This window comes from Poromitra crassiceps (genome assembly GCF_964638095.1).
Source record: "Poromitra crassiceps genome assembly, chromosome: 11".
NCBI lineage: Eukaryota > Metazoa > Chordata > Actinopteri > Beryciformes > Melamphaidae > Poromitra > Poromitra crassiceps.
The window spans coordinates 49,631,983-49,659,404 of NC_139643.1; the positions used below are offsets into that span (position 1 = coordinate 49,631,983).

At 43.4% G+C, this 27,422-nt stretch overlaps 1 protein-coding gene across 2 annotated transcripts; it reads left to right on the forward strand.

Annotated features, from left to right (window-relative positions):
- Positions 1-385: 385 nt before the first annotated feature.
- Positions 386-27,178, forward strand: LOC310785135 (prolyl endopeptidase). 2 transcript variants are annotated; one of them, XM_083646123.1, is made up of 15 exons: positions 386-569; positions 8,844-8,918; positions 9,479-9,612; positions 11,101-11,231; positions 12,257-12,466; positions 12,983-13,104; positions 13,785-13,890; positions 16,583-16,774; positions 18,767-18,964; positions 22,533-22,636; positions 22,903-23,039; positions 23,130-23,224; positions 23,862-23,993; positions 24,799-24,955; positions 26,355-27,178. In XM_083646123.1, exons 1-15 carry the CDS (start codon positions 528-530, stop codon positions 26,647-26,649), a joined length of 2,130 nt encoding a protein of 709 aa, XP_083502249.1. In that variant the 5' UTR covers positions 386-527; the 3' UTR covers positions 26,650-27,178. The 2 variants fall into 2 exon arrangements, with proteins under 2 accessions (XP_083502249.1, XP_083502250.1); XM_083646124.1 differs by having other exon boundaries at positions 394-564.
- The last annotated feature ends 244 nt before the right edge of the window (positions 27,179-27,422 follow it).

The window sequence follows — 27,422 nt, forward strand, 5'->3', positions numbered from 1 at the left end:
ATCAGGCACTGGTGCACAGCTCAAACCTGCTTTTCTACATAGTCTCTTCTGTGACAGAAAAGGGTCAAGTAGGGAGATCTTTTGTTCTGTGTCTTTGTGTTGGACGCGCTGCATCTGTGTTGCATGGAAAACATTTGCACACACACACTGTTAATTACACAATAGGAAGGCTTGTTTGACTTGGCTTCAACCTACTGCTGCTGCCTCTGCTACTTCCATAGAAGGCCTGTGAGTACAAGCCCCTCCCCTCCATCAGCAGACTGTCTGACATTGATGACATCACTTCCTGTAAGCGCGACAAACCGGCAGTTTGTGCTGTGTGCTTGTGTGTGTGTGTGTGTGTGTGTGTGCATGCTTTCACTTTCACTTTAGGCTCAGTGCCACTGATTCCAGCGAGGAGCAGCACACAGAAAGACAGAAACAGACACATCTAAATAAACTAGCAGACAGACAGACAGACAGGCAGACAGGCAGACAGACAGACAGACGGCTCAGGGAGACAGACGGACACTTGTGGAGACCCTTACATGGCATTTAAATACCCGGCCGCTCGGAGAGATGACAGTAAGGTCAGTGTCAAATTCCTGTGGTGTGCGTTCTCTCTCTCTCTCTCTCTCTCTCTCTCTCTCTCTCTCTCTCTCTCTCTCTCTCTCTCTCTCTCTCTGCCATTCTTGTCTTAAAGGGGCGGGTCACGGTCGCGAGTCTCCGTCTCCGTGCAGACCTCGCGCTGGGGGTGATGCCATTATACTCAGAAAGTGATCAGCATGTATTGTACAATGGTGAGAACAGCCCGTGAAAAGTCGCAATGAAACTCTGTGCAGTACTGAGTGCGCTTTCACTCTCAAACGACCGCACATCAGCACATGAAGGACTCACCAAACTTGTTTTTACTGAAAGCCGTTTTTACTTCTCAGCCCTGATAGCCTACTCTGTGCTGCTTTTAATCTCTCTCAATAATGCTCTCAACACAACACATTTACTTGGTGAAATGACTAAAAACGAACAGTTGCAAATCTAAGTTTATAGCCTACCACATGGGTCAAGAAATGTGGCGAAAACACAGCTCAGTGTTCAGGGTTCAGTGGTTCGAAAGCGGACATGTTTGGAGAGAAGCTTGCGCTGTTAGAAAAAAAATCAGGCACAACGTGAGCGCCCGACAGAGCTAGCGAATAACCACGCCCAACAAATTTACGTAATTTGACGCGCCCGCCCCTCGCTCCACCCCCGCGCCCTTCACGGCAGGGTGAGCATAATTCAGCCTTAAGTAAGAGAAAAGAAGGGGTGGCACGGTGGTGCAGTGGAAAGCGCTGTTGCCTCACAGCTAGAAGGTCCTGGGTTCGATTCCCACCTGGGACACTGTGAGCGCTGAAGGAATGCGTGCCCGTCCGCATGTCCTCGAGTGCCCGCTGCCCGGGTGGGGTCGTCAAAAGGGCCCTTCTGTGTGGAGTTTGCATTGTTCTCCCCATGCTCTCTGTGGGCTTCCTTCATAGGAGCCCCCTTCACCAAAACATGCAGTATCCTGGTTGCTGATGTGGTGCCTCCTCTGGTCGTTCGGGGCGCCTGTTCGGAGGGAGGGGAACTGGTTGGAATAGCGTGATCCTCCCACGTGCTATGTCCTACTGGTGAAGCTTCCCCTGTCAGGTGAAAAGAAGCGGCTGGCTAACTGCCCATGTCTCGGAGGAAGCATGGAGCTAGTTTCGGCTCTCCCCAGATCGGCAGAGGGAGGAGCAGCAACCAGGATAAATAAATTAAAATTAGCACTAATGGGGGATAAAAAATCAGGGGGGGGGGAGAACTGGGTCAAGGAACACAAAATGTTTTATTTAATACCTCTCTCAAGTATTAGAAGAAGTTGAGAGGGCATCTAAATGAGAAAATAACTGCAATTTAAAATAGCCTAAAGTGTTGTTCTTGTCTCTTGTGTCACTTTGTGGACTCTACAACTACCTGAGAGCCTAAAGCACTTGGCCATACTCCCATTGTTGCACCGTGAAAATGTGAGAGGGTTAGCTATGGGTGGAGACTCTGGAGATGATGCGCCATGGGCACAACATGTGGGATTTATGACATCACTGATGATGTCACTGATTATGTCACAATTTGCTTCACAAATCACTGATGATGTCACTGTGTAGCGCGCGCTCGATTTCTAGGGTGGATACCCTGGAGACGATGCGCCATGGGCGCAACATGTGGAATTTATGACATCACTGATGATGTCACGATGTGCGGTCAAATTACTGATGATGTAACTGGTGATGTCACGATTTGCGTCACGTTTTGTCTCACTTTGTGAGACAAAACGTGACTAGCACTGCCCGCCTGCAAAATCGTGACTAACACCGCCCGTCCGCAAAATTGTGCCGTAGTGCTCGGGTTCTATAGGGTGGAGACTCTGGAGACGATGCGCCAGGGTCGTAACATGTTGTGGGATTTATGACATCACTGATGATGTTACTGATGATGTCCCGATTTGCGTCACATGATGTCCCTGTGTAGCGCACGCTGGATTTCTATGGTGGAGACTCACTCTGGGTGTCTGCGCTGGTGGCACACAGACAGACTGAGGGAGACATACGGCTTCGGGACATGTCGAAGTAATGATTCCTGTGAAGCGCTTTGGGTGTCTAGAAAAGCGCTATATAAATCCAATCATTATTATTATTATTAGGGGTCCAAGCACGAAGTGCGTGGATCCCTATTGTATCTGTTCCGATTTTTTTTTATTTTATTATTCTTCTCCGGTAAAACTGTATGTACAGCAGAAACTGTAATGCTCAGCGTAGCCAGACTGGGCACATAGATTGTAAATGTGCCTCACTACTCAGAAACAAAAAATTACCCATATCGGCGCTATAACAGACCATTTCGCGTTATGGTCCATATCTTCTGAACCGTGTGTCCTATACTCAAAATTTCACTTCTCAGGGATTCCTTGGATCAATACGCATCTGTCCATATAGGCCCCGCCCATTTCCGTGTGCCTAGATTTTCCGCCATTTTGAATTTTATCAAAAACCTACTTTTGCGAACTCCTCCTAGACCGTTTGGCCAAATCACACGGGAATTTTTCTGGGACATCTATGGACTACCCCGACCTAAAGTTATTAAAGGATTTTGGATACGTGAAACCGTTTTTAAATGATAAATGTCTAAACTTTTGTGTATTTGCTTTTGTTCTTTTCCTACCCTAAAAGTGTGTGGATCTCAGAAACCATACACCCCCCATCACCCAAACTTTCCACACAGGTTCACGACATCACCCACTACTCAGAGTAAAAAAATTACACCAATCCACCAGACGGTGGCGCTATAACAGCCAATTTCACGTTTGTCGGTCCATAACTTCTGAACTGCGAGCTGTAGAATCAAAATTCCACATCTACTGGTTTCCCTGGAGCATCATGTATCTAACCCACTAGGCCACGCCCATTTCTGTGTGGTAGATTTTCCGCCATTTTGAATTTGATCAAAAACCTACTTTTGCGAGCTCCTCCTAGACCGTTTGGCCAAATCACACAAAACTTTTTCTGGGTCATCTATGGACTACCCCGACCTAAGGTTATTAAAGGGTTTTGGATACGTGAAACCGTTTTGAAATGATAAATCTCGAAACTTTTAATGAAACACACGCCAACACTAAATTGCCCACAACTCATTAACCGGTCAATTACAACTACTGCTGCTACTACTGCTACCACTCCCACTACTACCAACACTACTACTACTACTATTACTACTTCTGCTACTATTACTACTACTACTACTACTACTACTACTACTACTGGAAGTTGGAATGTAGCATTTTGGGTGGGGTTAATGTGTTTTGGGGTTCTGCATCTGCTGTAACATAATACACAGTTGGTTTAGATGTCACACAGTAATGCCCGATCCACAAAGACTTGACACCCACGTTTGAATAAAAACAAGTTTATGCCATAATAAGGTTACATCCGTGCCTCATCATTGCTGTGGAAGGATGGTGTAGGGGTAAAGTAGCAGACCCCAAAGCTGGAGGTCCTGGGTTCAAACCACGGCCAGGTAACTGTTTTATTTTTTGAAAATGTAGAATAAAGGTTAATCTGGATATAATTATGTATAACGCTGCTGAATACACACTGTGTACATAGCAGAATAACTGAATATGCCTATTCATGGTAATGTCATATTTCGACGTCATCTTGACATTCCTGTGTAGATGTCTAAATGATCCTCAAATCGGCTGTGATTTGGCCTAGTCCTGGACGTCACTGAAAGATGATATCAGAACATCATCATGATGTAATTGTGTTTGCTGGGAGCCTTCTTTCAGATGAGAGAGGAAAAACATTCCAATACATTATTGTGTCTTCACATGTGAAAGGTCCAAAAAGAGAATTCAATCTGAATTATCCTTGTCACTCATGTGCTCATTGTAACAGCACAACCCACACCAATTAGTTCAAACACCTCCATTCAGGGCATACTTTTAATGTAAAGTGGTGCATTATGTGTGTAATACAAAAATGTCCTTAATGGTAAATGGACTGCATGACAAGCTGCCATGCAGGGTGCTGGCTATAGTCACCAAAAGCAATTTCAGGGATAAACCCCATCAACCTTCTGTAGTGGACGCCACTACGCCCTATGGTTTGATGTGTGTGTGGGAAAGACACAATGACAACTGAAAATTCTGATTTCAGAACACAAAAGCTCCATCATGAGACAAGAACTAACCTCTCCTGTTGCAAAACACGTTCTTGAACACAGCCACGCAATCTCCAGCTAACATTTCCAAGATATTGAAAAAGTTCATGAAACACCGCAAAATAAGGAGGCAGCATGTGGGGTTTTAATTACTGTTACTGACTTACCTGTCTGAAGTTGAATGTTTTTCATCCCACGTGGGGTTTGAACTTTGAGCGGCAATGGTCTTTAGTTAGCATAAATCATGTGCTTTACCAAGTGAGCTATCCAGACTGTTGTATTTAACTTTGTAGACCATATTATATGTATCTGCAGAGCCAGAGAAGTACTTGTCGTATTGACAGTATGTTCTACCCAAATACCACTTTCTGTCCAGATACTTAAAGGGATATTGTACACAAAAACTGCTTTCTATCCAAGTACTACTTCAAGTTTCAAGACATCACCCACTACTCAGAGGAAAAAATTACACCAATCTACCAGATGGTGGCGCTATAACAGCCAACCACCACTACTACTGCTGCTGCTGCTACTACTACTACTATTGGCTACTAGTGGCGGCTGTGGCTCAGGAGGTAGAGTGGGTTGTCCACTAATTAGAAGGTTGGTGGTTCGTTCCCCGGCTCCTCCAGTCCGCACGTCGAAGTGTCCTTGGGCAAGACACTGAATCCCAAATTGCTCCCGATGGCTGTGCCAGCACCCTGCGTGGCAGCTGGCCGCCTTCGGTGTGTGAATGGGTGAATGTAGGCACATTGTAAAGCGCTTTGGATAAAAGCGCTATATAAATGCAGTCCATTTACCATTTACCATTTACTATTCTTAGTACTTCTGCTGCTACTACTGCTACCACTCCCACTACTACCAACACTATTACTACTACTGCTACTACTACTACTACTACTAGTACTGCTTGGAAACCGTCAGGTCACCGGATCTCAACCAAACTTTGTTTACTTGTGCATATACCAAGTCTGAATAAATGTGCACTATCTGACATATACCCCCCAAGTCACCGGAAGCTTGGACCCCGCATCGGCGCTTGCGGCTATATTTATTATTATTATTATTACCCCGAGTCATTTTAGAAGATTTCATTACTACCTCTTTCTTGAACTGGACTTACTACAGACGTCAACTTTATTATTATGTAGAAGATTTGAATAAGAATTAAGGAATAAGGATTCCTCAGAAAGGAACCATAGCTACCTCTTTCACTGCAACTTTCTCGTGAACTGGACTGTTGACATTCTGTGCTTCCCCTTCCTCCAAGGAACTCAAGCATGATGGCCACATAGAATTTGAGCTTCTACCTAGGTGCAGCTTGCATGTGTGCATCAGTGTGTCTTCATATTTAACATCATGTTCTACCTAGGTGCAGCTTGCATGTGTGCATCAATGTGTCTTCATATTTAACATCATGTTCTACCTAGGTGCAGCTTGCATGTGTGCATCAATGTGTCTTCATATTTAACATCATGTTCTACCGAGGTGCAGCTTGCATGTGTCTTCATATTTAACATCATGTTCTACCTAGGTGCAGCTTGCATGTGTCTTCATATTTAACATCATGTTCTACCTAGGTGCAGCTTGCATGTGTCTTCATATTTAACATCATGTTCTACCTAGGTGCAGCTTGCATGTGTCTTCATATTTAACATCATGTTCTACCTAGGTGCAGCTTGCATGTGTCTTCATATTTAACATCATGTTCTACCTAGGTGCAGCTTGCATGTGTCTTCATATTTAACATCATGTTCTACCTAGGTGCAGCTTGCATGTGTGCATCAGTGTGTCTTCATATTTAACATCATGTTCTACCTAGGTGCAGCTTGCATGTGTGCATCAGTGTGTCTTCATATTTAACATCATGTTCTACCTAGGTGCAGCTTGCATGTGTCTTCATATTTAACATCATGTTCTACCTAGGTGCAGCTTGCATGTGTCTTCATATTTAACATCATGTTCTACCTAGGTGCAGCTTGCATGTGTCTTCATATTTAACATCATGTTCTACCTAGGTGCAGCTTGCATGTGTCTTCATATTTAACATCATGTTCTACCTAGGTGCAGCTTGCATGTGTCTTCATATTTAACATCATGTTCTACCTAGGTGCAGCTTGCATGTGTCTTCATATTTAACATCATGTTCTACCTAGGTGCAGCTTGCATGTGTCTTCATATTTAACATCATGTTCTACCTAGGTGCAGCTTGCATGTGTGCATCAGTGTGTCTTCATATTTAACATCATGTTCTACCTAGGTGCAGCTTGCATGTGTGCATCAGTGTGTCTTCATATTTAACATCATGTTCTACCTAGGTGCAGCTTGCATGTGTGCATCAATGTGTCTTCATATTTAACATCATGTTCTACCTAGGTGCAGCTTGCATGTGTCCATCAGTGTGTCTTCATATTTAACATCATGTTCTACCTAGGTGCAGCTTGCATGTGTCTTCATATTTAACATCATGTTCTACCTAGGTGCAGCTTGCATGTGTCTTCATATTTAACATCATGTTCTACCTAGGTGCAGCTTGCATGTGTCTTCATATTTAACATCATGTTCTACCTAGGTGCAGCTTGCATGTGTCTTCATATTTAACATCATGTTCTACCTAGGTGCAGCTTGCATGTGTCTTCATATTTAACATCATGTTCTACCTAGGTGCAGCTTGCATGTGTCTTCATATTTAACATCATGTTCTACCTAGGTGCAGCTTGCATGTGTCTTCATATTTAACATCATGTTCTACCTAGGTGCAGCTTGCATGTGTGCATCAGTGTGTCTTCATATTTAACATCATGTTCTACCTAGGTGCAGCTTGCATGTGTGCATCAGTGTGTCTTCATATTTAACATCATGTTCTACCTAGGTGCAGCTTGCATGTGTCTTCATATTTAACATCATGTTCTACCTAGGTGCAGCTTGCATGTGTCCATCAGTGTGTCTTCATATTTAACATCATGTTCTACCTAGGTGCAGCTTGTATGTGTGCATCAGTGTGTCTTCATATTTAACATCATGTTCTACCTAGGTGCAGCTTGTATGTGTGCATCAATGTGTCTTCATATTTAACATCATGTTCTACCTAGGTGCAGCTTGCACGTGTGCATCAGTGTGTCTTCATATTTAACATCATGTTCTACCTAGGTGCAGCTTGTATGTGTGCATCAGTGTGTCTTCATATTTAACATCATGTTCTACCTAGGTGCAGCTTGCATGTGTGCATCAATGTGTCTTCATATTTAACATCATGTTCTACCTAGGTGCAGCTTGCATGTGTCCATCAGTGTGTCTTCATATTTAACATCATGTTCTACCTAGGTGCAGCTTGCATGTGTGCCTCAGTGTGTCTTCATATTTAACATCATGTTCTACCTAGGTGCAGCTTGCATGTGTCTTCATATTTAACATCATGTTCTACCTAGGTGCAGCTTGCATGTGTCTTCATATTTAACATCATGTTCTACCTAGGTGCAGCTTGCATGTGTCTTCATATTTAACATCATGTTCTACCTAGGTGCAGCTTGCATGTGTCTTCATATTTAACATCATGTTCTACCTAGGTGCAGCTTGCATGTGTCTTCATATTTAACATCATGTTCTACCTAGGTGCAGCTTGCATGTGTCTTCATATTTAACATCATGTTCTACCTAGGTGCAGCTTGCATGTGTCTTCATATTTAACATCATGTTCTACCTAGGTGCAGCTTGCATGTGTGCATCAGTGTGTCTTCATATTTAACATCATGTTCTACCTAGGTGCAGCTTGCATGTGTGCATCAGTGTGTCTTCATATTTAACATCATGTTCTACCTAGGTGCAGCTTGCATGTGTCTTCATATTTAACATCATGTTCTACCTAGGTGCAGCTTGCATGTGTCCATCAGTGTGTCTTCATATTTAACATCATGTTCTACCTAGGTGCAGCTTGTATGTGTGCATCAGTGTGTCTTCATATTTAACATCATGTTCTACCTAGGTGCAGCTTGCATGTGTGCATCAATGTGTCTTCATATTTAACATCATGTTCTACCTAGGTGCAGCTTGCATGTGTCCATCAGTGTGTCTTCATATTTAACATCATGTTCTACCTAGGTGCAGCTTGCATGTGTGCCTCAGTGTGTCTTCATATTTAACATCATGTTTCACAACAGGTGGAAAATTACCATGGAACTGAGATCTGTGATCCCTACACCTGGCTGGAAGACCCTGACAGTGAGGAGACCAAGGTATGTGAGGTGACAGACATCCATGTTGGCGTTGTTACGGTCTGGGTCTTTGAAATGGTTTTAAAACTCGCTTGTCTAGGGTAACGTTTATTTATTTATTCAACGCTTATTGTTAGGATTAACGTCTTAATGACATACAGTGAGGAACAGGCTCCTCTTTCAGCGTGAGTCTGTCCTCCCCGCACGGCCTGGCGTTGCCCCTTCTCACGCTCCTCTAGATCAGCTGTTGTAGCCGATCAGCTGTGCACGTGACGACACAGCTACGGACATACATACACACATGCACACTGACAAACATCATGGGGGGTTCGGTTCACAGTTAAAGAGTCAATAGTTCACCATTAAGTGTGCTTTCACACTTCGAAACCCGGGACCGTTTCTGAGCATACTTGTCCCCAAATTGACCCCAGGTGCGGTTCGTTCATTTCATGAGTGTGAACGCTGTGTTTCCGTGGGCACCCACCCATTAGGACTATCAGCAAAACTCTCCCATTTTCATCCCCTCTTTCTTGCAACTTTACCTTCTTCTTACTTTCTGCTTCAATCCTCCTGTTTCTCAGGCCTTTGTTGAGGAGCAGAACAACCTGACCATGCCTTACCTGGAGCAGTGCGCCGTCCGAGCTCAGTTCCACCAGCGTCTCACGGAGCTCTACGACTATCCCAAATACAGCTGCCCTTACAAAAGAGGAAACAGGTACCAGTTGAAGGTTCCGTAAAACACCTTTCCTTATAAGAGAGGGCGCTGATTCAAATGATGCAAGTAGGATGGAAGGATGCAAGGGGACGTCTGGGTCCTGTAGAGTTAAAAGCACTCGGCTACAACCGCAGAGGCGGTTAACATCATCGGTTAACATCATCGGTTCAATTCCCGGTAGCGGTATTTCCGACTTGGTCAGACGTTCCTACAGACGTAATTGGCCGTGTCTGCGGGTGGAAAGCCCGGTGGGGTGTGTGTCCTGGTCGCTGCACTATAGTGCCTCCTCTGGTCGGGCGGGGCGTCTGTTCAGAGGGGAGGGGGACTGGGGGGAATAGCGTGATCCTCCCACATGCTACAGTACGTCCTGCCGGTGAACTCCTCGCTGTCAAGTGAAAAGAAGCGGCTGGCGACTGCACATGTATCGGAGGAAGCTTGTGCTAGTCTACGGGTTGTTGGAGCAACGACCGAGACAGCAGAGGAAACTGGCCAAGTGCAATTGGGAAGAAAAAAAATGCGAGTAATGCCTACCCCACACTACAGGATAATTTGCAAGATTATGGCCAAGATTCCCCCCTCCCGATTTTCTCGGGGGTGCTCCCGATTTGAAGCGCGTCGGGCAGATAATCTTCCCAAATGATCCTGTAGTGTGTGGGGTTCAAAGATTCACAATCGGGAAGACTGCCTCTTCCCGATTGTGAATCGGGCATATCTAACATGTTAGATATTTACAACCCGACAGGCGATTGCATCTTGAGCAGAGAGCCAGTAGTAGCTGCGTTTCCATTACAGTTTTTCGCAAAATAATCTGGTCCGCGTCCGCTCGCAGCCCCGCACAGAAACAAAGAACGAGGAAATTGTCATCGAGGTGAAATACCCGTGCGTCTTTGAACGGGACGGAAAACTAAATGCTATACTGCAAAGCGTGTAGCCTACAACAAGCGCTTAGGTCTCAGCTTCCCGCATCGGCGAGTGTCCGCACGGAAAAGTGAGTCAAATCAGCAGACGCGCCCCTCCACAAGACACCTGTGCAGACGGTTTTCGCCTGGCCGTGCACAGTAGGCCTACACCCCGAATGGACGCGGCTGTCCGTGCAAATATTAGTTAAACAAATCCTTTCAGTGCAAATGCATTATAAAAACAAAAAATAAAATTTGTTTAGAAAACGAAATGACACTACTACACCCGGTGCGCACACTGAATAGGCATTTTAAAAGTTAACGTCGAGCCCTGCTTCCAATCCAAGGTGAATCTTCGGCATAATCTTCTATTGTGTGGGGTTGCGTTTGAACAGACGCGATTGTGTGTGTGTCCCAAGATTGAAATGTTAAAAAATCGGCTCTCTCTGTCCTGTAGTGTGTGGGCTCTCAAGATTTTTATAATCTTCAAGGATTTGAAAATCCTGTAGTGTGGGGTAGGCATAAGAAGGATCACATTTGCATTCTCTGTTGTTGCTCACTATTTGTCCATCTTCCTGTGTTTCTGCAGGTATTTCTACTTCCACAACCAGGGTCTTCAGAACCAGGATGTGGCCTATGTGCAGGACTCCCTGCATGGACCCGCCACCGTGTTCTTTGACCCAAACACACTGTCTGAGGACGGCACCGTGGCGCTGAAGAGTGAGTCACACACTTCTTACACATATTATTTATTTACAGTGTCTGAGCCGAGGCAGCTAGCTTATATCTTTCAATAGCTGAAGGTTCTAGCTGGATCAAACCCCCACGTGACAGACAGAAGCTGGGTTTCCATCCAAATGTATCACAACTTTTAATCGAATTTTTCAGAAATTCGGCACAATAAAATGCGAAATAATGTGCGTTTCCATCCACTGCTATTTTGCGAATTATAGAGCTGTCAATCACCTGGTGTTTGAGGCTGTCTGAGCTGCAGATCAGCTGCTAGACCCGATATACAGCTCTGTTAAACACATCTAACGTTATTCATTTAAAGTTTCTTGATGATCTACAAGTAGACAAAGGTGCCATAACGCCATTTCTGATTACCAAGTTCGACTCAGCAAGCATAACGTTATAATCCACTGAGCAGATAGTAATTAAGTGAATATAATTTCATTCAATTCTAGAAGTGAGTCGCCTTAAAGTTAATATCCCAGTCTTCTTCTGTTTACCACGGCGGGTATTGTGCTGCGCGTACCATTATTTACCGTGTGTAGCCCTATTGTGTGGAGGCTACACACGGCATGTCATGTTTTGCAGTGATCAAGGCAAACTGCCTGGTTTTTGAATGGAGAGACAACGGAATATCGCTTCATCTGTTTCCACCGCACGTTTCGCATTTTCCTTTTATCGATACACCCGACCTTTCCGCCTCCCTCAAGCGTGAAAACTTTTTTGCGAAATTTGGAGGCTTTTGCGAATTAGGCAGCGTTTCCACTCAGTTTTTTTTATGCGCAAATTGAAATTTCGCATCAAAACAGGTGGATGGAAACCCGACTAGAGACATATCAGCATTTCATATTGAAAAAGAAAAGAAGAAATCCTTCTATTTCCTTTAACAAAACAAACACCTTTTCAGTCATATCTGTACTTACCGCTAGCTTATCTGTTCAAGGTGTTGTTTTCCATAACGATAATGCAGTACTGTGCTGACTCATGTCTTTTTTGTTGTTCTCTGCTCTCAGTGGCACGGCTGTCAGAGGAGTGTGAATACTTTGCGTACGGTCTGAGCTCCAGCGGGTCAGACTGGGTGACGGTGCGTTTCCTGAACGCCGATGACCTCAGCTCGCTTCCCGACGTGCTGGAGAGGGTCAAGTTCAGCTGCCTGGCCTGGACCCACGACGCCAAGGGCATCTTCTACAACAGCTACCCGCGCCAAGACGGCAAAACTGATGGTGAGGGAGACAGATGCTGTGGTTCAATCCAAGGGGCCAAGGCACAATACACAGGCTGTAATTACACATGTTGCGCTGAAGAGGCGCACTTGCACTCCATACAAACTGTTACAGCTGGGGGGTCTTGAATGTGTTTTATCTCGCCAACTATCATACTATTCTGGCTCATTGGTTTTAATCTCGTCGCCTAGGGTTATTTGATCATTTAAGCTTTCACTAGCTAGCTTCCTTCAACACATCACAGACCTTTGCCATGAACTAAATTACTTCACGTCCCACTTCCTCAGGGCAAATGATGTCACAGGCCCGCCCTCTGTCATGGTTGATTAGCCAATCACAAACAGCCCAAAACCCATGCAGATATGAACTATGATTGACAGTTAAACTAGCCAATTGACATCTAATCCACTGACGGATGCGACATAACGAAGACATGCAAACTCCCTGACTGTACCATACAATGAGTGTCTGATGAACATGTATGGGAGACTGTAACCTCTCTGTATGTGACTCAAGGCACAGAAACCACCGCCAACATCAACCAGAAGCTCTACTACCACGTGATCGGCACCAAACAATCGGAGGACATCCTTGTTGCGGAGTTCCCCGATCATCCCAAGTGGCACAGTTCACTGACGGTAAGCCAACAGCAAACTTAATTCAAATTCTATTCAACTCTACCTGCAATCAAAGTCATTTAAAGCTACATTGGATGCTCGTTTAAAGCTACGTTCGAGTTTTTTTTATTTTTTTATCGTAAAATACACCCGTTTTACCAGCCTCAATCAAATCACTCAGGTCACTCCCCAGATCGGCAGAGGGTGAAGCAGCGACCGTCGGGGCAGCAGGGGGAAATTGGCCAAGTACAATTGGGGAGAAAATAGGGGGGAATCTGAAAAAATAAATAATAAAAATAAATAAATAAATAAATAAATAAATAAATAATAATAATAATAATACTAATAATAATAATACTAATAATAGTAATAACAAAAATCAATCAGGTCAAGTTACATCATGTCTGGATGATAAACTTCAAAGTTTTGAAACATGGATGCTGTTCTGTTCTGTCTATCTTGAGAGGTGTGAGCTTGTCAAAACAGCAGTGGTGTAAAGGATTACATTCACATAACCACTGCGCTCTCTCCCTCCCTCCCTCCCTCCCTCTCTCTCCCTCCCTCCCTCCCTCTCTCTCTCTCCCTCCCTCCCTCCCTCTCTCTCTCCCTCCCTCTCTCCCTCTCTCTCTCCCTCCCTCTCTCTCTCTCTCCCTCCCTCCCTCTCTCTCTCCCTCCCTCCCTCCTTCCATCCCTCTTTCCAGGTGTCAGATGATGGCAGATATGCTGTTTTGTCCATTACTGAAGGTTGTGAGCCCGTCAACCAGCTGTGGTACTGTGACCTGCAGCAGCTGGCCGGTGGCATCAAAGGTAACTGCATCCAGACATAACCTGTGGACTAAATGACAAGAAAGAAGCCTCCTCCTCTTAATATCTCACACGTGTGAGTCATTCCGTTACACCACAGACAGTCGGTTTGTGCGGTGTGTACTTGTTTGTGCGACAACCGGCAGAAGCAGACTTTCGTTTACGTCACAATTTACGCTTTTGATTTGACTTTTGTCTATGCTCATACAATATTGATGTCTTTCTGTTAACTTACATCCTTTAATTATGTAAATTGCACTTTTAGAGAATATTTTTTCCTATTTAGCACATATTCATAGAAGTTCAGGAGCAATCAACTTCAAACGTTAGTTGCTTATGGAATTTGCTGTCACCGGTGAAATTATTTTTCTGGATGGTTCCGGGGCAGCGATGCCATTCTGCTAGTGCTGTTATTTTGGTGAAAGTAATGCAAAAGTAGTGTAATAAGTAATAAGTTGCTCTACACAGACAGTAATATTGTAAAGTAACATATTACTTTCAAATGAAAGTAACTAGTAATATGTAGTATATTACATTTTGAAAGTAACTTGTCCAACACGGTCTTCTAGGTATATCGTTTTTTTATTGTTTCATTTTCAGACATCGGTTCAGTGCCGTTAACAGTTAGGTGTACACACCCAAGCAAAAAACAGAACAAAACAACAACAGCGAACAGACGGGACATAACCCATAACAAATAGTCTTCAGATAAACTGCATGTACAAATATGGTGTAACGGCAACATTGACAGTGTGAGTGCTTGATCTGAAAAGAAACCGTTTTCTCCCACCCCGTGAACTTAGTCCCACATCCAGTCAGTCCTACAGGTTTGGTTTTAAATGATTAAAAACAAACAAAAAACAAGACCTAAAATCTCACACCGGGAGTCCATGAGAGGATGTGCAAGTCCAACACGGTTTTCACACGTCCAAAAGTAGTTCAAGATTCAAGATTCAAGATTTTTTTTTATTGTTACTCCGTGGTACAAGTATCACGTGTGAAATTCTTGTGCTGTGGACTCCGTTTACAACATAGTACAAATATAACAGGGCATATGAGTGCAAAAACAACAAGAGACACAACAAGCAATAAGGCAGTAGAGTGATAAGACAAGTCAGAGACAGTGGCATATTCACTGCACATAGGTGCACATGTCATGTGCATACTTTAGACGTGCTTAAACATTTTAAAATCGACGTATTTGACGTACAGGTGCAAATAGCATATACCTAATTAAACATACAATTAAACATTAGACATACGTAATGGTAGCAGCTACAGTACGGTACAGTACGGCTACTACACTATTTGTGTATGTTAAGGAGTCTCGTGGCCTGCGGGAAGAAACTGTTCCTCAAGCGATTTGTGCGTGCTTTTGGGACCCTGTATCTCCTCTCTGAGGGTAACAGGGAGAACAGGCTGTTGTGGGGATGGTTTGTGTCTTTGATGATCGTCAGGGACCTCCTGAGGCACCGCTGTTTATACAGTTCCTGCAGTTCTGGCAACTCACATCCTGTTACGTGCTGGGCCGCGCGTCTCACTCTTCGTATCGCCCTGCGGTCCATGGTGGTACAGTTCTTGAGAAGTCGAGTCACAGGTACATGATGAAATATTGGGTATGCCTTTTCATTTTGAAACTGTGTTGCAAGTCGACAGCACATTCACTTAAACACCCACCTGTGTCTGTCTGGGACAACAAGGATGACAACATACAGTACAGTATGCTGTATCACGATGTGTTGCTGCAACAATTCTGCAGAAAAGTAAAATTAAAAACTAAAGTAAACGGAAGTGAAACAGGGCGGGACTGACACGGGTGTGCCTGGCATTGCCAAGCAACCGAAGACGGCAACGTCACACAATTTTTGTTAGTTATCTGAAATAATGGATTACCATAGCAGTAAAACAGTCATAGTTGCATAGGAGCAGAAAGATATTAGGAAATTACCCTAACCCTAGATTTTACCCTAACCCTAGATTTTACCCTAAGCCTAGATTTTACCCTAAACCTAGATTTTACCCTAAACCTAGATTTTACCCTAAACCTAGATTTTACCCTAAGCCTAGATTTTACCCTAAACCTAGATTTACCCTAAACCTAGATTTTACCCTAAGCCTAGATTTTACCCTAAACCTAGATTTTACCCTAAACCTAGATTTTACCCTAAACCTAGATTTACCCTAAGCCTAGATTTTACCCTAAACCTAGATTTTACCCTAAGCCTAGATTTTACCCTAAGCCTAGATTTTACCCTAAACCTAGATTTTACCCTAAGCCTAGATTTTACCCTAAACCTAGATTTTACCCTAAGCATAGATTTTACCCTAAACCTAGATTTTACCCTAAACCTAGATTTTACCCTAACCCTAGATTTTACCCTAAGCCTCTTCAACCTATTTATAAACAGTATAGATATTATTAGTTTTCCTAAGCAATGTCCCTGGCCTTATGGTGTAACAAAGTTAAATTCTTTGGTATGGCACCCGACTGGAAGCTGCAATAGCACACTGTGACCATGAGGGGTTTATATGGCACTAATGAGGTGGAAATGCAACTTGAGTATCATTCTCTGATCTCGTAGGCTCCCGGGGTTCTCTGTTGTGTCATATGGAGGCTATCGCTAAAATTGATTCCTACCAGTCACCGATACTATGATCAGGGCTCATAGATGACTTCATTCATCTCTTCCTCCAGGCCTGCTGCCGTGGGTCAAGCTTGTGGACAACTTTGAGGCGCAGTACTCCTACGTCACCAACAAGGGCAGTGTGTTCACTTTCCGCTCCAACCTGGAGGCCCCTCGCTATTGTCTCATCAACATCGACCTGCAGAACGCCGACCGGCAGCAGTGGACGACACTCATCCCACAACATGACAAGGATGTCTTGGGTGAGGCAAGATGGCAATTGTGTTGGAATACGCTGAAAACAAAGGCAGCTGCTGTACTGCTCCGTGCCCACATGGAGGCGCCCACCCTATGCATTCGCAGAATCAGTCTAGGAGATCGGTAGTTAGTTATCATCAGCGATTTTTCAAATATCACTTTCCCTTGGCTTGTCTGCTGTGAAATGAGTGAGTGTGAGAAGCTTAAGTAAGTCTGCTAATATTTTGCAAGAATCGCAGTTTCACAATTCAACCCCCTTCAGCATTGCAAAATATTTTTGCTGAAAGTTCTGTCCTGATGTTTGGACGACAGTCTAACCGCAACGATTGGGAAGTTTTTCTGTGTGGTTGACCGACGGCCGTCAGAGGGAACTCTGCTCAAAACGCAGCCATAAGCAGTTTGCTGTAGTTTGCCGTTATGAGTCATCCGAATGCTCGTAACAGCAGAGACATGTCACCAAAACAAACATGTCTACGCTTCCACTGATGCTTAATGCTCACAAGTGTGCACGCAACAGGGAATCAAATAGGGTTAGACACACACGTCGCACGCACACACACACACGCAAGCACACACACACACACACACACACACACACACACACGCAAGCACATGCACACACACACACACACACACACACACACACACACACACACACACACACACACACACACACACATAAAAGAACAGAGAAAATAAATGGTAGAAAGATGGTTATACAGTATGCAGTAAAAATTATTGTTATTATCAATATTTATTATGTTTTAAACCGCTGTTTATTCCTATACTACTTTGAAGAAAGCAATAATCTGTGAAATAATGTATGTTCATATAAATATAAATAATGTCATAATAATAATAATATTGTGACGATTATAACACAATTGTGAAACAGGTCAATTAAAGCCATTACATTTGCTCTTGGATGACATTTTGATTTGTGAAAGAGCGATTCAGCACTAACTGAGCTGTATGGCTTTTTTTATAGCATTAATCCTGTACTTCATTTCAAAAATACATTTTTAATGAATCCATTTCTAGGGGCAGACATGTATTGCTCTCTATGGGCAGAGATAATTTTCTATCAGTCACAACCAAGCAGTTCTCGCACACTTCCATCGGTGATGTCAGGGGGGCAGGATTCTTCCTTCTTTGGCAATATTTTCCATGCTTTTCCCCCCAAACAAGTCATCCCATAAATGAATCATTGGTGTCACCATGGAACCAACATGTATGAGCAGGAGAGCTAGACAGGACTGCCAGAACCCATCCAATCCCCAGTGTCATGGTCTGGTTGCCACCTACAGACCATTAACTGCTGTCTGTCTCTGTTGATGTAATGTGTCAGCCGTGACACTGACGGCACAGAGACTGATCGCCATCTATGGGCCTCCGGGTGAACTGTTGTAATTAAACAAAGTAACCAAGGGAAGCCTTTTCATGTGATGAGTCCTGTGCTTGTGTTATTATGACAACACTGCCACCTGCAGGCTGTTGGCGAGCATCTATCAAGTTGTTACAGTAAATGAATCCATAATGTTTGGCTGCATTCTGATTACTATTAGCTTTTACTTAAAACGATGCTTTATCACTTCTCCTTGGAGGCGGGACACCCCAGGTGAATAGCAAAAATGAGGCATTATATAATATGCGCTCATTTGCATACCTTTCCCGAACAGAATGAAGTGAACATTGAAAGTTTGGTGTATGTAAGTGCTACTTAAGGGGAGATTTCTGGCACAGAGTATAAGAAAGAGAAAATGGCCTCTGGGGTGTCTCGCCTTAACTTCACAACCAATGCATGCAACTACTGGCCTGGTACCTGGGGTTATAAGATGTTAATGGACAGAAAGAAAGAAAGAAAGAAAGAAAGAAAGAAAGAAAGAAAGAAAGAAAGAAAGAAAGAAAGAAAGAAACAAACAAACAACTCTAGCGATGCAGTTTCCCTCGGACATTCTGTAATATTTTCACCCTGCATTCCTCATGTCCTGCTGCAGGCTTTGTCTCCTGTGTGAACCAGCACCACCTGCTGGTCAACTACGTCCACGACGTGAAGGACGTTCTGCAGCTGTATGAGCTGACCAGCGGCGGGCTGGTGATGGACCTACCGCTCGACGTGGGCACGGTGGCCGGACTGAGCTGCAAGAAGAAGCACTCGGAATTCTTCTACAAGTTCACCTCCTTCACCACACCAGGTACAAATAACTTCTACAAGTTCACCTCCTTCACCACACCAGGTACAAATAGCTTCTACAAGTTCACCTCCTTCACCACACCAGGTACAAATAGCTTCTACAAGTTCACCTACTTTCACCACACCAGGTACAAATAGCTTCTACAAGTCCACCTCCTTCACCACACCAGGTACAAATTGCTTCTACAAGTACACCTACTTTCACCACACCAGGTACAAATAGCTTCTACAAGTTCACCTAGTCAAGTCAAGTCAAGTCAAGTTTATTTGTATAGCACATTTCATACACAGAGGCAATTCAAAGTGCTTCACATAAAATGGTTGACAGGAAAATAAAAGAAAAGAAGAGAGTAAGATGGACATTTAAAAGCATCACAACAAAACTTAAAAAAAAAAGAGTATAAAAAGTGCATTAGAATAAACGAAAAGAAGAAATAAAATGGACATTTAACAAAACTTTTAAAAAAGAGTATAAAAAGTGCAATAAGCAACAGGCGCAGCAGTTGCAGAAAGAGGACTCATTGGGTTTGCATAGTAGCTGTCAGCAGTTAAAAGCGACCTACTTTCACCACAGCAGGTACAAATAGCTTCTACAAGTTCACCTCCTTCACCACAGCAGGTACAAATAGCTTCTACAAGTTCACCTCCTTCACCACAGCAGGTACAAATAGCTTCTACAAGTTCACCTACTTTCAGCACACCAGGTACAAATAGCTTCTACAAGTTCACCTACTTTCACCACACCAGGTACAAATAACTCCTACAAGTTCACCTCCTTCACCACACCAGGTACAAATAGCTTCTACAAGTTCACCTACTTTCACCACACCAGGTACAAATAGCTTATACAAGTTCACCTACTTTCACCACACCCGGTACAAATAGCTTCTACAAGTACACCTACTTTCACCACACCAGGTACAAATAGCTTCTACAAGTTCACCTACTTTCACCACACCAGGTACAAATAACTTCTACAAGTTCACCTCCTTCACCACACCAGGTACAAATAGCTTCTACAAGTTCACCTACTTTCACCACACCAGGTACAAATAGCTTCTACAAGTTCACCTACTTTCACCACACCAGGTACAAATAGCTTCTACAAGTTCACCTACTTTCACCACACCAGGTACAAATAGCTTCTACAAGTTCACCTACTTTCACCACACCAGGTACAAATAGCTTCTACAAGTTCACCTACTTTCACCACACCAGGTACAAATAGCTTCTACAAGTTCACCTACTTTCACCACACCAGGTACAAGCTTCTAGGGGGGAACATAAGACAAACAAGTTTAGGAACCACTGCTTTAGCCTATTATTTAGTCCTAAAATCATCAAGTAAAAGTAAATGTGCCAATGGGGTGAGATAATTTATTTCACTTGGTCCCAAATGCAAATCAAATTGTTTCAAGAATTTTTGTAGAATTATTGTGTCCTTTTGTTGATATTAGTGCAATGATTTGCCTTATTCTGACTTCTGAGTATCAAGATATTCATACTCATGTTTAGAAAGTCCTCAAACAAAAAGTGCATTTGGAAGCAAGTGGAGTTATTATCTCGCCTCATTGGCAGAATTGTTCTCTTGGTTTAAGATCAAATTTGAATTTGAAGGCTGAATATGAGAATAAAGACTGATGGTCTATCATGACGACGTGATATAGATGGTTTCAACTTGACAACATGAACATTCTAAATTGCCCCTAGCTAACTTCCTGTTGCAGTGTATACAGTCTATGATGCTAACTTCCTGTTGCAGTGTATACAGTCTATGATGCTAACTTCCTGTTGCAGTGTATACAGTCTATGATGCTAACTTCCTGTTGCAGTGTATACAGTCTATGATGCTAACTTCCTGTTGCACGTGTATACAGTCTATGATGCTAACTTCCTGTTGCAGTGTATACAGTCTATGATGCTAACTTCCTGTTGCACGTGTATACAGTCTATGATGCTAACTTCCTGTTGCAGTGTATACAGTCTATGATGCTAACTTCCTGTTGCAGTGTATACAGTCTATGATGCTAACTTCCTGTTGCACGTGTATACAGTCTATGATGCTAACTTCCTGTTGCAGTGTATACAGTCTATGATGCTAACTTCCTGTTGCAGTGTATACAGTCTATGATGCTAACTTCCTGTTGCAGTGTATACTAGGGGTGTCAAAAATAATCGATTATACGATGCATCGCGATGCGGACGTGCACGATTCTGCATCGATTAACAAATATCAAAAATCGATTATTAATTAAATTTTTTTTTTTTTTTTTTTTTTTTTTTTTTTTTTTTTTTTTTTTTTTATAATCAAATAAAATAGAATGTAAGTACATGCAGTTGTTTATTTTAATTATGGATCATAATACAATGCAATTCCAAATGCACTTTTATTTTAAAAGTAGCCACACAGTGAGAAAAAAGAAAGTGAGAAAAAATAAATCATGTATTGCGGAAAAAGTGATGCATCGATTTAAGATGCATCGCGATGCATCGTGATGCATCGTTTAATCGAATCGAATCGAATCGTTGACAGATGAATCGTAATCGAATCGAATCGGGAGGCCAGTGAAGATTCACAGCCCTAGTGTATACAGTATATGATGCTAACTTCCTGTTGAGTGTATACAGTCTATGATGCTAACTTCCTGTTGCAGTGTATACAGTCTATGATGCTAACTTCCTGTTGAGTGTATACAGTCTATGATGCTAACTTCCTGTTGCAGTGTATACAGTATATGATGCTAACTTCCTGTTGCAGTGTATACAGTCTATGATGCTAACTTCCTGTTGCACGTGTATACAGTCTATGATGCTAACTTCCTGTTGCAGTGTATACAGTCTATGACGCTAACTTCCTGTTGCAGTGTATACAGTCTATGACGCTAACTTCCTGTTGCAGTGTATACAGTCTATGATGCTAACTTCCTGTTGCAGTGTATACAGTCTATGATGCTAACTTCCTGTTGCAGTGTATACAGTCTATGACGCTAACTTCCTGTTGCACGTGTATACAGTCTATGATGCTAACTTCCTGTTGCAGTGTATACAGTCTATGACGCTAACTTCCTGTTGCAGTGTATACAGTCTATGACGCTAACTTCCTGTTGCAGTGTATACAGTCTATGACGCTAACTTCCTGTTGCAGTGTATACAGTCTATGATGCTAACTTCCTGTTGCAGTGTATACAGTCTATGATGCTAACTTCCTGTTGCAGTGTATACAGTCTATGATGCTAACTTCCTGTTGCAGTGTATACAGTCTATGACGCTAACTTCCTGTTGCAGTGTATACAGTCTATGACGCTAACTTCCTGTTGCAGTGTATACAGTCTATGATGCTAACTTCCTGTTGCAGTGTATACAGTCTATGATGCTAATACAATAGCTGTCAGGAAATAAGCTAGGTTTCAAACTGTTCCCTAGCAACACAATTCCGTGGAAAAACGTTATCACAACTCGTACATCAGCATCCAAGAATGTACCTGGGCAGTCCATCCAGTCCATGACACCCTGGGCAGTCCATGACAAACTTGAACCCCAGTAACCGCACCTATGTGACACCTCTATAGGTATCATTTACCACTGTGACCTGAGCGAGGCGAGCCCAGAGCCCCGGGTGTTCAGACAGGTGGAGGTGAAAGGCATCGATCAAGAGGATTACCAGACCACACAGGTAAAGACACTGTTCCACTTATCTCCTCTGCTGCTGTGGGCCCTTCTTCTCCAATCTCCATCGTTACACCCTCCAAACTCCCCCCTGCTCCTCTTCCTCCATCGTTACACCCTCCAAACTCCCCCCCGTTCCTCTTCCTCCATCGTTACATCGTTACTGTGCCAAGATCATCATCTGAAGGAGCTCATCTGACATTTTGGGACAAGACTTCTATTTGAACGAATGGAGGAATAAATAATGAGGAACCTTCTCTCACATGTTTCCAGGTGTTCTATCCTAGTAAAGATGGAACCAAGATCCCCATGTTCCTCGTCCACTCGAGGGGCTTAAAGATGGACGGCTCTAATCCCGTCTTCCTGTATGGATACGGAGGCTTTGAGGCGTCCATACAGCCACACTACAAGTTAGTAGAAAATGACCTTCTGACCAAGGGATGTATTTCCATGATCGACCATGCCGATAGCAAGTTTCCTTTCTCCCCCGCCCTGTTTAGCGTTGCCTACCTGCTGTATATGAGACACCTGGGAGGCATCCTGGCAGTGGCCAACATCAGAGGGGGAGGAGAGTACGGTCTCACTTGGCACAAAGGTACAGCGATCAAATGAATTAATGATAATAAAACAGAACATGTAAAAGAAAGAAAGAAAAAAACAGACCAGTCAAAAGTTTGGACACACCTGATTGAATTGTACCGTTTTTTCATTCTCCAAATGCTTATGCGCAAATGCTTCAAATGTGTTTCTTAATATAAATAGTGAGGTTGATGCCTACACAGTAGGTATGACTTTCTTTTCAAAGCCTTTGTCTTTCCATCGAGGCAAAGGGCGGTTACTTTAAAGAATCTAAAATATCAGATTTTGACAGTTTTGATTTGTTCAACAGTTTTTTGGGCGCTGCACAATTTCAGTTGTGTTATTTTGAGCTCTTTTCTATCATTCTAAAATGTGAACATTAGTAAAAAAAAAAAAAAAAAGCAAAGAAGAAAGCAAAAATGCATGTCAAAGTTTGTTAGAAAACACTAAATATGAGTTTGCCATGTTCACATGCGTTCTTCTGCGTCATAATGAGTGTGTGTGTGTGTGTGTGTGTGCGTGTGCGTGCGTGTGCGTGCGTGTGCGTGCGTGCATATGCGTGCGTGTGTGTGTGTGTGTGCGTGTGTGTGCGCGTGCGTGCGTGCATGCGCATGCGTGCGTGTGTGTGTGTGTGTGCATGTGTGTGTGTGTAGCTGGCACCTTAGGGAACAAGCAGACATGCTTTGATGACTTCCAGTGTGCAGCAGAGTATCTGATCCAGGAGAACTACACCACAGCCAGTCGCATCGCTATCAACGGAGCCTCCAACGGAGGGCTGCTTGTGGGTGAGTACTGCGTGTGTGTGTGTGTGCGTGAGTGCGTGCGTGCGTGTGCGTGTGTGTGTGTGTGCGCGTGTGCATGCGTGCGCGTGTGTGTGTGTGCGTGTGCGTGTGTGTGTGTGTGTCTGTACACGCGTGAGTGTTTAACAGTTCAGCTTCTACTTCCCGTTCAGTGTAACCCATGAGTCTCCTTAATATAACAATCATAATTAGATGCATATTGTGGATGTGCATTCTACCAAATTGAGGCCGACCTCTCTCAAGGCTAAAGTCGCTGTTTCAAATGGACTCTCGGCTACATCGATCAGCACAGAATCAGTGCTTTATATTCTTTACACTCATGTCTTCGGGATAATTGTTAATGTCAAATCCATCTATAGTTAGCTGCTTAGCTTCAATTAATTTAGCCGTTAAACACCACATTAAACAGTGCTTAGCCACATCATTTACCAAATGCTGGCTGCCATATGGCATTTTACAAACCCAACTAACGTCTGCTTCCCTGGTGTCGATCTACTGCAAGCAGCCATTTAGGAGTGAATGTGTTCTATAGTGTAATAGGTAACGTGTGTATGAGTGTGTGTGTGTGTGTGTGTGTGTGTGAGTGTGTGTGTGTGTGTGTGTGTGTGTGTGTGTGTGTGTGTGTGAGAGTGTGTGTGTGTGTGTGTGTGTGTGTGTGTGTGTGCAGGTTTGTAAGCAAATTAAATAAATAGCTACAGATTTATTTATTTTTCTACAGATTTTAAATAGTCACTCACCTCTCTCTCTTTCTCTCTCTCACACACACACACACACACACACACACACACAGCGGCGTGTGTGAACCAGCGCCCTGAGCTGTTTGGTTGTGCCGTGGCCGAGGTGGGGGTGATGGATATGCTGAAGTTCCATAAATTCACCATCGGTCACGCCTGGACCACCGACTACGGCTGTGCCGATGACCCAGAGCAGTTCCAGTGGCTCATCAAGTATGAAACACACACACACACACACACACACACGTGCTATACGGCTAGTGCTATAAGGTCTACACTTCCATATTTCCAGTGGTGTATAAAGTACTAGAAAACCATACTTGAGTAAAAGTAAAGATATCTTCCCAGAAAAAGACTTTGGTAAAAGTCAAAGTCACTCATTAGAATATTACTTGAGTAAAAGTCTTAAAGTACTTGATATTTTCTGTACTTACAGTAAGTATCAAAAGTAATTTTCTGATATTAAATGTACTTAAGTATTGAAAGTAAAAAGTACAAGTAAATGCTGCAAAAAAAATCAAGCAAAAGACATCCCTGGGCTTAAGTGGAAGTCTATTTCTTCTTCTTGACTTTTATAGCCGCTGGCAAACAACGTTATGTTGCATTACAGCCACCAAATGGAATGGCGTGTGGATCGTGATTAACGTAACTTGCAAACTAGGAGCACTGATTTGACAAACCTGATCGCTTGCAGGCTACGCAATTTCTTCTGATTTTACTTTGTAACTAAGATGCTTGGGGGAAATGTAGTGGAGTAAAAGTATCCATTTTATTTGAGAAATGTAGTGGAGTTGAATGTAGTGAAAGTTGACAGAAATATAAATACTCAAGTAAAGTACAGATACTCAGAAAAAATACTTAAGTACAGTACTTAAGTATTTATACTTAGTTACATTACACCACATTTCTATTCACCTTATTCACCACGCCCACTTTTTCTCTCTTCCGCGTTCAACGCAAACTTATTTGTTCTTCCGGTTCAGCGCTAGTTGCCTTCTGTGGCTTCTGTGGTTAGCCACTAGTTAGTTATGTTATATGGCAGTAAAATGCCACTGAATGACCAAATTGATAATAACTTTTAACCATTTCCAGTAACACTGTTTCCATACGGATCACCAGCGTTAGTTTGTTGTTTATAACGTGGCTATATTCATAACGTTTCTATCTCGGATGCGTTATTTCGAATCGCACATAGGTTACGCTAGTGGGTTTCAGGACGCAACAGCCTCGACTCCACTAACGTCATCTTAAGAGCACAATATTCCTGGAATGCAAGTTTAACTAAACAGTTACATATCCTCTGCATTCTACATAAAATTAAGATATTACGGGTTGTTTTATTTTGCATGTTACATACGTATTGGCCAAGATATGTTTATGGCGGAGTAATTCTGCCAGTTTAGATGCGGAGTGTGCGCAGCCATCTTGCCTGCGGAGTTTTTGGCAAGTCAAAACGGAAATACTATTACGGAATGACGTAATGCGGAAGCGTCCATGTGTGGGCAAAGAATAAGGTGAATACGTCTACACTTCCATATTTCTATACGTCTACACTTCCATATTTCTATACGGTCTATGCTTCCAAACCAGTCTTTCCCTCCTCCTCTCCCAGGTATTCTCCTCTCCATAATCTGCCGCCCGCCCCCTACTCCGGCCCTCCCTACCCCGCCATCCTGCTCCTGACGGCGGACCACGATGACCGCGTGGTCCCCCTGCACACGCTGAAGTACTGCGCCGCCCTGCAGGCCGGGGTGGGCAGCAGCCCCGCGCAGCGCCAGCCGCTCATGGTCAGGGTGGACACGCGCAGCGGGCACGGCGCGGGGAAACCCACCGCCAAGGCCATCTTGGAGGAAGCGCACGTCTTCTCCTTCGTTGCTGAGACTCTTGGGCTCAGCTGGAAGCAGTGAGCATGATGACAAAGAGTATGTATGGAGTGAGAGGTTAGAGACAGGATTATTACATTAGAAAAAATATGGTATAAAAATCAGCTACTAATCAATGCAATGCTAATTTGCAATCAGCTCTTAATTGTAAAATGTTGTGTGCCAGAGTAGTGCAGCGGGGTAGATTCCCTGCCTACCAACAAGAGGGTTGCATGGTTCGAGCCCCCGTGTTACAGTACCTCCGGCTTGGTCGGTCATCCGTACAGGCACAATTGGCCGTGTCTGCGGGTGGGAAGCCGTTTAAGGGTATGTGTCCTGGTCGCTGCACTAATAGTGCCTCATCTGGTCAGCCTGTTCGGGAGGGGAGGGGAACTGGGGGGAATAGCGTGATCCTCCCACACGCTATGTCCTGCCGGTGGAAGTTTCAACTCCTCGCTGTGAGGTGAAAAGAAGCGGCTGTATGTATCGGAGGAAGCATGGGGGGAAAAAACGCTTAGAATTTGAACTTTAATTTGGTAGGAATTCGTGTAGGAAATACGTGTAATAAAAATCTCTTGTATTTCTATAATCATTTCTGTTGACCTGTTTTTTAATCTTTTCTTTGCTTATAATCAAGTACTACACACTTATAGCCTACTGTACTGTAGCTCCTAGTGAGAGTGGATCTGATTGTACAATGAACAGTCACTACTGTGCAGTTTCCACGTCTTCCACCAAGTGGCAGTGTGGGACTGCAAAAGCTCCCGTTGCAAGCCTAAGCCTCAATCAACAGTGCTCAGACTTTTACTCTTAAGTCT